We start from the raw sequence: 12,730 nt of genomic DNA, 5'->3' as shown, positions 1-12,730 counted from the left end.
GACATCCTTCAGTTTTTATAACATGGTTAAAATGATGAAATTACTATTTGCAGCAACACTGAAGTCACTGCAATTTATCTATGGTAACATGAAAGACAAACTCAAACTTTACATCATGAGGTTCAAATAAGGGGGAATACTAATAATTGTAAAACTGAGGACAAAATTCAAAGTAACACTAGGATACTTCTTTACAGTAACTATAGAATCACATTTCAAGGACATCGTTTTTGATGGCATCACTAAATTTTATTTGAAAGAACAATGAGGACACTGCTATAGAAAAAATGAAAACATCACTATTTATATTAACTCTGTCGACTGAGGATACCAACAATTGGTTTGAATAATAAGAACACCACTTCTAATGTAACATTGAGGACACCACTATCTTAAGTAACACTGATGACACCACTATTCATAGTAACACTGTTGACACCACTATTCATAGTAACACTGATGACACCACTATTCATAGTAACACTGATGACACCACTATTTATAGTAACACTGATGACACCCAGGGGCTGACAAATACATTTTTTAAGCACTTGTCCTCGGGCAAGTGGCTAAGCAAAATTTACTTGCCCTACCTCAATATCTACTAGCCCGACCAAATTCTTTATTGTGATTAAAAATCAATACACATTCCGTACGATGTTTTTACTTTAATTTTTTCCACTTTTAATACCTGGTACTCATGTATTTATTAAAGGTATGATGACACGTGTGTCTATCGAACACGTGTTTTTGTTTATTTATATTTATACCGGAAACCAAATTTGATTGGTTTCTATAATAAGTATTTCACCTGTTATACAGGTATTTAAATTAGAGAGGAGCGATTTCTCGTGTTAAGTGTATAAAGAAATTAGCGCCATTCGAAGGCTCTCTCTTCGTGCAGTTAGACGTGGCCCCCACCCACCCACCCTACTTGTTTTCGTGTATCATTTTATTGTAATTAACAATTTTTCTCATTATTGTAGAGAACTGAGGAGAACTGAAGATATTTGTCTATAACTTTATTCGAATAAACTGCACTCTTGAGAGCGCTTCTGTACCTACACACTGTGTTTATTTATTTTATAAATTATTTATGTTCGGTTGAGTGTAACGAATTAGAACATAATCCATAATATATAGTTTTGATTCAACATCTCTTCCTCTTGGTTTTCTCAAGAATGTGTTAAAAAATCAACACATTACATATTGATATTTAGTTGGATTTGTTGTAAAGGTAAAAAAAAAAATTATTAACAGTTTTGGGTGTCTTTATAATTTCTTTTACCTTAGGTGAATGTCCGAGATAATAGGTGACAAGCGCGAACACGTGTTCACGGCCGAAGAGGTGTTAAAAATTAAAGATGAAATAAATCTTCAGTGAGTTGTTTAATTCAAATTAATTATAATTAAAAATTTAGGTCTTATATTTTAATTTTAAAAAGTTCTAGGCTATGATTATGATTATTACGATTACAAAGGCACACATCTATTTTTAACATCAGTTATGGCGGCGTACACATCTATTTTTATCATCAGTTATGGTGGCGTACATGGAAACAGTAAACACAGCTCAAAGAAGTTGATCAAAGTATAAACAGCTCAGATTGATATTAAATTGCCATTTTATAAGTATTTATCTATTAACAGATTATAATCAATAACATTCTATTCTGATGTATAATTTAAGCACCCTTAGATCGTAAAGAGTTTTCTAGGAAAAAAGTGTGTATTACATTCGGCGAAATACGGTATTTTTATTTCCAGTACATATGCGAAAATTTAAAAAGTCACTTGCCCATGGGCAAGTCCCTACCGATTTTTTACTTGCCCGATCGGAAAAATCACCTGCCCCGGGCGTCGGGCAATCGGATTTGTCAGCCCCTGACACCACTATTTATAGTAACTCTGATGACACCACTATTCATAGTGATAACAATAAGGGAACCATCCTTAAATATAGCATTAACTATACACAACATAAAACATCTTTACCTGAGGATGGTGCGAGGACCGTGAGTGTGCCCTCTTTACTGTGACGTAACACTGAGGATGGCAGGGCTCCCTCAGCATCAGCAAATGTGTTGAGGGCAGAACAAGAGTAAGCTCCCTTGTCCGAGTCCTGAACATTGTGGATCTGAAGTACTCCCATGGGAAGCTCAGTGTATCTACAAAATCAACCAACATCTCAACAGTGGTTATTATCATGTACTGTGTAATCATTTAAGGTGGCTAGATGGACACCAAACTTAAACCATCAGTTCTCCCTTAGAACCATTTTAACAAGAGCTTGGACTTTGAGTAGTTGTGTCAAACAGCATTGTGACCTAGGCCTGTCTATTTCTTTGCTGGCATTACAGCTATTGCTCTTTGAAATCAACAAGATTTGTCTAGCCTTTGAACTAAGGCTGCGCAATCGGTGTGTATTTCGCTTGAAACCAGCATCATTTTAACTTGTTATGACGCAAGAAATGGATGGTTACATCCTACTGAAAGTCCAAGGTTGTGTTAAAATGGTTCTAAACATTGACATATGATATTTCTGGCCAAAAACTATTAAACATTTAAAAACGGAAACAACCCAAATAATTTTGCTTTGAAATTTGATTTATCTTCATCGACTATATATATATATATCTATATATATGTAACTAACTCACAGTACATATGGATGTAAAATAATAATTAAGATTTTAAAGCTTATTAATAAGGTGTCATCCATAAAATCCACCCATTAACAATGATAATGCCACAGCACCCAAAAAATGACACTACAGGTATTTTATCACCACAAGAAGGCTTGAAAGGCATCTAAATTTATAATCTTACTTAAGTTTTTTGTCATTACTTTTTGGAGAATTAAAAAAGTATTTTAAATCAACGGCATTCAATGGTATATGTAAAATGAACGCATTAATAGGAAACATACAAAGTGGTGGCATGAATGAATTCACAATTATTGTCAGCAAGTAATTATCATGCATGCACGCACATTTAGAATGATATTACATTGTGAATATTTCTCAGGTGAAAAAAAAACCCCAATTATTAAGTAATAAATGTCACGTCAAAATTTTTTTAAATAACATAAACTAATCTTCAGCCCTTTTTTTAAATTTTATCTTCAAAGCACACATATATATATATGATGCCAACTTCTTGGCAATGAAATTAACCTATAGCTAGCTCTTCCTGATTTCTCAGGTCTGACCCAGACAGGTTTTAACCTGTATAATACACATATAATTACTTCCTGTGCACTTTCAGCACTGAACTTGACTGTGGTAGGGCTTAAGACTCGTTCAACCAGACGTTCCGGCTGTCTCCGTAAATCTCAGACGAGCTGCTTGTCGAAGATTTACTGACACAGACTAATGTCTGTTTGAATAAATTTGAGTATTTTGGACTGTCCATGTTGGGGCACAATATTTCTGATTTCATCGCAAGCATGCATCCATTATATAATATATCATGCACTGTAAAAGAGTCATAATTGTGTTGCATTAATTAAAATCTTAATAAAGCAAACATTTTAATAACAATTTATATATACATATATGTACATGTTTTAATCATGTTTCTTATTAAGTGCAAATTAATTATCAAATCACAAAAATTTCCATGCCTTTGTTGCCCTTAATTAAGCAGAAGGAATCATTAAGTTAAACACTTTTTTTAAATTTCTATGTAAATGCTCCATCACTGCATCAAAGCATTATATTGTCTGGTCATGACACTGTACGTATATTAATCTATTTAAGTGTTCACTGTATGCCTAATTCAGGCATTAATCACTTAAATTACTTCTCCCTTCCCTTTAATAACTAGACAATTTACTCTACGTAATACACAGATCAAGTTATTTTCGTCCAGAGTAATTTTCGCTCTTTTTCACGTGCAAACAGTTTCGCCTTGTCTTGAATTCGCCAAGACACAGTTGTGTTTAAAGCAATATGAGCGAATTTTATTATGCTACAAAAACCTGCTAGAATGATAAGTCTGCATGTAACTTAAACTTTTAAGATAAATAAGATTTGAAAAAATCATAAATTTTTGTCAGAGGAAATATTTCTTTTCTAAAGAATATATATAGCAAATCAATTTTTGTACAGGACGACAATAATTCAATTTTGCTCCAAATAAGCCTTCTTAACGGCCTTTTAAACAAAAATATGGCTAACAGAAATTTGAAAACCATGATATTTTTGTCCTTTTAGTAGAAAAGAACATTTTAGTAAAAAAAAAAAATTCAACGTGAAAAATGCAGCTCATATTGCTTTAGAGAGAGAGATAATCCGAGACACTGAATTTGCTCAGTCTTAAATTCGCTCGCTGATAACGAGGGCGAAAGGGGCGAAAAATTAAACAGGGGCGAATATTTCCCCGTAATAATACAGTAATTATAAGAAACACCATATATGCAGACACTCTCCTGTCTGGACTTCAGCTACCTGGAATTTTAACCCTATTAATGTACTTGGTGTGATAATTAAAGCATTTTTCTTCCACAAAGGCCACCTTGGAAATGAATTAATAATTAATCCACACTCATAAAGTCAAAATTCAATTTCATATGATAATCTAATTTAAATCTGGTAGAAACAGCTTATTTGATCCGCAGAAATTCATCTAATATCATATAACATAAGCTTGTCTTCATCACAATACCACACGTGTGCAAAACATACTGAGTGACAAAGACCATTTAAGGGGGAGGAATGTGATGGTCAGACAGATAGCTCAGATGGTAGAGCACCTGACTAGAGATTCAGGGGGCCCGGGTTCGAATCCCGGTCTGGTCCGTCCTTATTTCTCCCATCCCGTTACACTATGTTGTACTCATATAACATACCAAGGTGCATTTACGGCTTTTTTTATAAACCGTTTTGCTGTTTATAAAGCGTACACTGCTCCAAGTTATGTTATACTGTAAATTCCTAATTAAACGCGAGGAATTAATATCCGTGTAAAATCGCGAGAAGTCCGTCTCGCGAATTTTAAAATCTCGCTTTTAATTTTGGGACACATGTAAACAACATGAAAGCGTAAAATAAGGAATCTACAGTACTTGTATAATATAGGTAGAAATTAAATTCATTCCTGAAATAAACTAATGATTAATATGTTTTTATACATAGCAATCTACCTGTTGTTTGAAGGAAGCTGTTGCCCATTTTTATTCCATATGTACTTGACTTGAGGGGGTGTGGCCTCCACCTGACACTCAAACCTGGCCACACCTCCTCTCACAGTTCTCTGGTCTTGGGGGTCCTTAGTGAAAGTTCGAGATATTCCTGTCAATCAAACGATGATAAATATAAATATGCATAAAAATTAGATTCAAAGAAGCAAAAAAGAAATGAATTTCCATCATTGAACAATTGGATGTCAGTTGATTATTTGCATTATTAATTAATGTACAAGTATCTGCAAAATGTTGAAAATGGTAAATTTAGACCTTTTAAGTGTATAAGCAAAACTTAATTGTGTCTAAACCTTTCTGTATATTACAGGAAATATATTTTTAAAATATTGTCAATCAAATGTTGCAAGATATTCTTCCTTCCCTCCCCTAATAATACTCTAAGCATATAATTTTTTAGTTTACCTGGGTATATCAAATCTGTAAGTCAATCAACAGAAATTGTGGTAGGTGTTAAAATTTCCAGATTTCTGCCGAACCATCTAGAAAAGGCTCCCAAGAGCTAATAGGAATGTATCATCGGAAACCGACTGCAAGGCCACAGTCTTGTATAAGCCAGTTACTGAATGTGATTCAACTCTCTCTTCCATGAATAATTCATGTTCCCCTATTTCAACTGGCTCCATTATATTTACTTTTCAAATGGAAATCAACTTACAGCAAAAATGCTACATGTATTTGTTCATTGTATAGATGATATACAGGTATTTAGTAATTATCTTCTAAATTCGCATCTTTTTTCACCCCTCAAAAAAAAAATGAAAGTTTTTTCTATATGTAAGTGTTGGAGTCAAAACAGGGAATTACAATCCTATGAAACCAATAATGATAGGAAATAATTCTCCAAAAATGTTGCCAAAAATTCCTAGCATATTTGTTATCATGGCATTCCTTTATAGTTCGCGTTGTTTGACCTAATAATTGAAATGACAGATTTAACCTTTGACCTACTTGCTATCTGAACTTTGACCCTTCTGACAATCACGGTTCCCACGGTGAATGTCTTCTGACATTCGTATAAGCCTTCATCATCCAGTCCCTTCCTCTTCTTCCGCTTAATACTTTGAAAATATAACGACCCATTCTGATTCACAGAGATCCTTCTCGAATCTGGGGTCACGACCTCTCCATCCTTGAACCAGGTGAACTTGACCTCGGAGTTATTGATCCATGACAAGGTCGGGTCAGAACAGTTCAACAGGAGTGGAGAATTCTTCTGTACTACGACGACTTGAGGATTGCTTCCTGTTGCCTCACTGCTTGGAATGATGCTTGTAGCTGGAATCAAATAAAAAAAGATAAATGTATACAGGGTTATTGTCATCCATGTAATTTTCGCCCTTCTACACTTGCAAACAGTTTCGCCCTATCTTAAATTTCCCCAAACACAGTTGTTTTTAAAGAGGGATGATATGAGATATTGGATTTGGCCCAGTCTTAAATCTCCCGCTCACAACAAGGGCGAAAGGGGGAAAATAAAACGGGGATGAATATTCTCTGTATACAGTATTTCACATATTGAATTTGAATTTTATCCAACTCAATATAATAATTATAATGTAATACATTCATTGAATAAAACATATCAACGATTCTTGTTTAATTTAATTCTAATCCAACTTAATAAACCGATTAACACAAATGTTATATTTTCGCAGATTTTGATTTTGAATAAAATTCTCTCATGAAAGATGAAAAATTAATTACGGTACCCTGCGAGAAAAATCAAACAATCAAGTTGAATCGACCAAACAACATTCGATTGGAATTGTTATTAATTAACATGACCCAGAGCAAGATAGAGAATTCTAGATTTGTTCAAACAAAATTGAACTGGATGAACTCTGTCCTCCCCCGGGCAGATTTTACCATAATGTATGGCAGTGTCGTATCCTTTTTTTTATAAAAGGGTTCGATGGTTGTGCTGTGGCCATTTTAAGACTGTATTGACCTCCTTTAGAAGAATAGCTCTGCTATTAAAACATACAGGAACCGGAAAGTATCAAAATTTAAAGCAAAATATGTGGATTCTTTCTTTACTAAATATGGGATAGCTTAGAGAGCTAAGCAAATCATATATATCTTAAAGTTTTTCTGATGTTAAATTTGTTGACCATTCAGCCTCCTTGAGACAATATGTCTTCTCAGGAAGATCCAAAAATTTCACTTTCTTAAATGCCAAGAACGGCTTCTTGAAGAAACAGCTGCTGCCACCATTTTGATTTACGACATTTACTTTAAAAATGTCATGATACATGCAGATTTGTTCAAGATGGGGTGTTCAATGATTCCACTTAACGCTACAGTGTCAATATTACGACTCAACTTTGGTCTTAAATCATGGCTATAGCAGTAAAACTTATATTAGAACCATTTCAACAGGAGCTTGGACTTTGGGCTGTTGGTGTCAAAGAGCAATGTGACGTAGACCTGTCTATTTCATTGTAGGCCACTCAGCCATTGCTCTTTGAAATTAACACGATTTGTCTGGCTTTTGAGCTAAGACTACTCAATTGGTGTATATTTCACCTGAAGCCAGCCATTTTTAACTTGTTTTAACGCAAGAAATAAATAGTAATGTTCTACTGAAAGTCCAAGGTCATGTTAAAATAGTTCTACAAGAAAGTTGCATGGATATAAGGTTATATGTAATCTATTTTTCCCCAATATGAGACAGATTTTTGACACTTTAATTCTTAAATTAAGGTATAAATTATAGGTACAGGTAATATTTCATGGACTTCCATAATACATATAAATCATTACAAATTTTACTAAATGTGCATTTGCAATATTGTGATATATCATGAATCTGAAGTCCATAACTGTATATCAAAGAATTTGAAAATAACACCCAATATTTTAATCAAACAAGCCATATACTAATTCATTTAGCAAAACCAATACCCAATTAAATTTCAATATTAGGGCAAAATTGGTTTTTCCATACCTATAATCAATGTGTTAAATATGATATAAATAACAATCATTAGGCATTTGACAACATAAATTTATGTATATTCTAAATATGTAAGTAGTTCAAAGCATCATTTTTCATCAAAAACCATATAGTTCAGTTGATAAAGATGAGTGCCATCTAATGATTGAGTAACATTTGTAGATATGCATTTAATATTCATAATCATTTTGACATTTACACCTTCAAGATATCAATCAATAATTCATGAATATGCATGCAGAGGTTAGTCAACATCACATGAACTCTTGCTGCTGAATGCAACCCATCACCCCCCCCCCCCAAGCCCACCCCACCCGCATATAACTCTATGTTCATAAAACAAATTATAGGTCAAATATCTTGACATCAATTTTATTTTTAATTCCCCCCCCCCCCCTTTAATCTTACCTGGCCTAGGTGATAACCTGAGAGCCTGCCAGGTATCAGGTGTTGACCTAAATCAAGCATTCAGATGTCAGAGGTCAAGTAACCCGGCAACTGATTATTTGTGGATGACTTGTTCAACACTATCTGTTACGGTGGCCGTGTTACGCGATATCTCTCTTACATAATTCACAGTTCAGCTGATGGGAGCTCAGTGCAAGCTATTTTTGAGTTTGTTTATCACAGTGGCTCGAGCCCAGGATGATAACCCCGCTGTTTTGGTTTCTCTTTTATTTTTTTTATTTTTTTGTTTAGCACATTTTTTTTCTCCAAAAATGCTTATTCTCTATCACCCCCGTCCCCTTTTCATAATGCTCTTTAGTCGTTCAATAATGCAAAGTCTAAATGAAGCGTTGGGTTACATAATTATTTTATCCTGCAACTAGTACGCCTCTTGCAAATTCACCTAAAAATAGTGACCTAGTAAGCTATATGAAGCTATATTCGGTCAATGCCCCAATTTTAAGCCTCATGCATTTATTTATTTGAGGTTAATTAATATCATTGTTACATAATCTAAAAAATTATGTTTATCGCATTTTTTAAAGTGCCAAATAGCTTTCATTATTAACTTTAACTGCAGAAATGCGGAGAGTAATTTGTCTAAAATAGATTTATTTTTTTTTTGGAGGGGGGGGGGGGGGGTCACTGGAGCAACTTCCAGAATGTTGCAGAATGTACATAATATCAGGTACTTTATAATTTGCAGAAATTTATCTTAAACATAAAAGTGATAATTGGGCACTGGTGAAAATTATATGAGGGTTCTGCAAGCCCTATGCATCTCCTATCATGATTTCTTCCTAGCTCTCCCCAATATCGCTTATAATTTAAGACGGAGTACATGTACTAATAATTTTCTATATTTTTTTTATCATCTCAATTTATCTTACAACTTATTTTCAAACTTAAATATAAAAACTCAATTTCTTTCATTTTTTTTAATTTAATCTGTCAATCTTATAGCAACAACTTAAAAAATATGTTCAAACTATTTTGTCAACATTATCTGTGATAAATAATATATTCTAACACCAAGATGTTTATACAAATATGACATAGAATCATCTTAAGTAGTTTTTTAAATGCTTTTTTTGTGTGTGTATGAATAAGGCCGTCCAAAGTTAATTCAATGTTTAACGTCACTTCAAATACCAAATTTTAACATACGAGGGCAAAATTTAAAACAAATGATTCTTAATAATCTAAATTAATACAAAATAATACTGTACAAAGAGTAATCAGGCTATATGTCATCTTCGCTAGCCAAGGGTTTTCGGTCCACTTTGCTCCCTAAAGTGGACCGAAAACCCTTGGCTAGCGAAGATGGCTACATGTAGGCAATCTCTTCAATAATGAACTTTCCTGATTCAGAAAATCCAATTGTGTGTCTGATATATATAGTCTATAATGTGCTCTAAACATTTCAAATTTCTACAGATTGCAGTATTTTAATTAGTAAAATCCTTTGTTTTTCTTAAAACAGAATTCCTCCTAAACCTCTGTGGGCGGGTTACTGTTACGTTAAACATATAGAATTAACCTTGGACTTGTGGCCTAAATTTACCTAGAAAAACATGAGACACAAAAACTTTTCTGTAAAAGAAATAAAAGTTGATAAAAAGATAACATGTATGGAAATCTGAGATATACTCCATTAAATATCTATGCACACAATACAATGTCCTTGTAACACTACCTTCTTCAACATGGGTACACTGTTACACACAGATTCAAAATAATATTCTCGCATGAATTTCAAGACGTTTAATTAAGAAGCACTATATGCTCTTAAACTTAATTGTGAATCCCAAAAATAACGCCCTTGTTTGTTTGTACCTGTAATGCATGTGTGTGTAGAAAAATGGCTCGCCCCTGGTCTTATCACAAATTAGATATACTTTTTAATCTGATTCAAAGTGTTTTTGTCAGTGCAATAGGCAAAAAAGAAAATACTCCACTTTCTGTAGTGCTGATGAGAGGTTTATACCCAGTGTAAATAGGCCTCCATAGCAGCTAGGTGGACTACCCAAAAAAAAGCAATGTACCTTGACTAGGGAACCAAAACACAACATCAAGTCACAGAAGGACTTGAACCAGCAACCTTATGGTCACTGATGGTGACCTTATGGTGACCACTGAGCCAAGCAACATTAAAAGTTTGCCTTTTAATTAAAGCAATGTATATACATTGCTTATTATCAACCGATAGGAGGTGTGACTGCTTCGTAATATGGCCATTAAAACGTAATGGCAAACATCTAGGCATTCATTGCCTAATTCTCTTTATGTCCAACACACATTGCAAGGTTGAGCAGAATTGGGGCAAAGACATGATAATAAAGTATATGCACACCTTGTGAAAAGATGATGCCCATAGCAGTTTACCCGTAACCTTTTAACAACAGATATCTCTGTCTAAACTCTCTCTTTATCTCCCTTATTGCTCTCCCTCTCTCTAGCTTTCTCTCTCTCTGTCTTTCTCTGATTCTCTCTGTCTCTCTCTGTCTCTCTCTCTCTCGGTGTATTCGTTTGCTACCCCCAGAACTGGTCCAGGATATCTGCAGCGTCTACTAAAATGGAAATCTACCAGAGATCTCCATACTGCAAACGAGCAAATTAGAATTACTCTTGCAACTCTCTAATCGACTAAACAAATACACCCTCCCTCCCCCCTCTCTCTTTCTTTCTCTCTCTTAGACAATTTTGCGTGTCTTGTTCTAGCATATTTTTATAATATAGAAGCATAAACAAATGGTATTTTTGTGCATTGTGTAGTGGAAAGCAACATGTTGTTTAAAAGATAAAATGAAGCACATGTTTTATTTCCTTTTTATTTAAATGATATTCTGGGAATTGATACAATAATAACTTGATTTTTTTTGTGTGTGGTGAATCTGAATATCTGAAGTAGACATTTTAGATCGATAATAACGCCTACATACGTAGGAAGGTGGCTATGATAATGTAATTTGTAGTAAACATTACGTAATTTGAATCTACCTTTAGTTATATTTCTGACAATTATGATCACATGTTCTTCAACCTCTTGTAATAGAGGCATGTAATGACAATTGAGGAACTACATGTAAGTGGAAATTTTGAATGGTTTGTTTATTTAGCCGTATCATTGCTGAGCAGAAAATTTCACTCTCCCTCTCTCTCTTTATCTCTCTCTCCACTGCATACCCCCAAAACAAATTGACAGAAAATGGGGAAAATAGAGGGATGGATATTTACGCATGCATTAAAAGTTTTGGGGTTTTTTTTCCTGTAAAACCTTGTATTTTAAATTAGCTAACTGATTTATTTGCAGTTTTTCTGTGCATCATGGAGCATGCCAGCAAGATTAATCAAATCCAATATCTGCATCTTTTTTTTTAAAAATACTTGGTTTGCTTATATCTTGTAAAAATTTAGCAAAATATATCTCAAATCTTAAACCCATAAAGGTAATCCCACAAATCCAAGATCATAACCCTTGCTTTATTTAACATTATGACATGTCTTATAACTAATCTAAATGTGGGTGGGTTGGGGTTTAGGGGGCAGCTAGAGGGTGTCAAATTCTCAGAAATCTTGCTTTCAACAAAAAGAAAGTATGCATGTAATGTATTAAATACATATATGTATAGTCTGTCCTTAGATATTTATGCAGCACATTCGGACGATTTTTAATAAAAATACACATACCTGTGAAAGAAGTGCAACTGAAATAGTTTAAAAGGATAATTTCCAAGATAATTTCATTGACATATTATCATCTTTCACTCAGAAAAATTCACAGGAACAGAAACAGATTCCTTCCGGAGATTTATAATGGGGAATGTTTACATCTTTTCTCCATTCAGAATACATTCGGAATACCTCGCGCAATTTTACAACGTTATCATCCGGGCTTGCTGCAATACAAAATCCCCGTAGACATCATATTTTTTAGCATTGTATTGAAACCTGATAAGCTAACAGGGGCGTTTCGACTGAGAAAACTTGGAAATTTTTCATACTTTTGAATGTAAATCGTTTGAACCCTGGGGTATTTATAAATACCATTCAATTAAGCAAAATGTGAATCCAGGATATCATGGGACAGAGTATAACATGAAGAATTAAGGAAATACGGG

General features: G+C 33.9%; 1 protein-coding gene across 1 annotated transcript in view; it reads right to left on the bottom strand.

Moving 5' to 3' along the window:
• The window catches only part of LOC105336745 (protogenin), an 80,759-nt gene that overhangs the window by 58,019 nt on the left and 10,010 nt on the right, over window positions 1-12,730 (bottom strand). Inside the window, exons 2-4 of the mRNA XM_034463617.2 lie at window positions 6,155-6,481; window positions 5,147-5,294; window positions 1,996-2,168 (exon numbers count right to left, since the gene is read on the bottom strand). Coding sequence (XP_034319508.2) covers window positions 1,996-2,168; window positions 5,147-5,294; window positions 6,155-6,481 — 648 coding nt within the window. The remainder of the gene's footprint in view (window positions 1-1,995; window positions 2,169-5,146; window positions 5,295-6,154; window positions 6,482-12,730) is intronic.

Source organism: Magallana gigas, chromosome 1 (assembly GCF_963853765.1).
Source record: "Magallana gigas chromosome 1, xbMagGiga1.1, whole genome shotgun sequence".
Classification (NCBI taxonomy): Eukaryota; Metazoa; Mollusca; class Bivalvia; order Ostreida; family Ostreidae; genus Magallana; species Magallana gigas.
The sequence above is the reverse complement of the archived record's forward strand: the minus strand, read 5'-3'. Positions and strand labels throughout refer to the sequence as shown.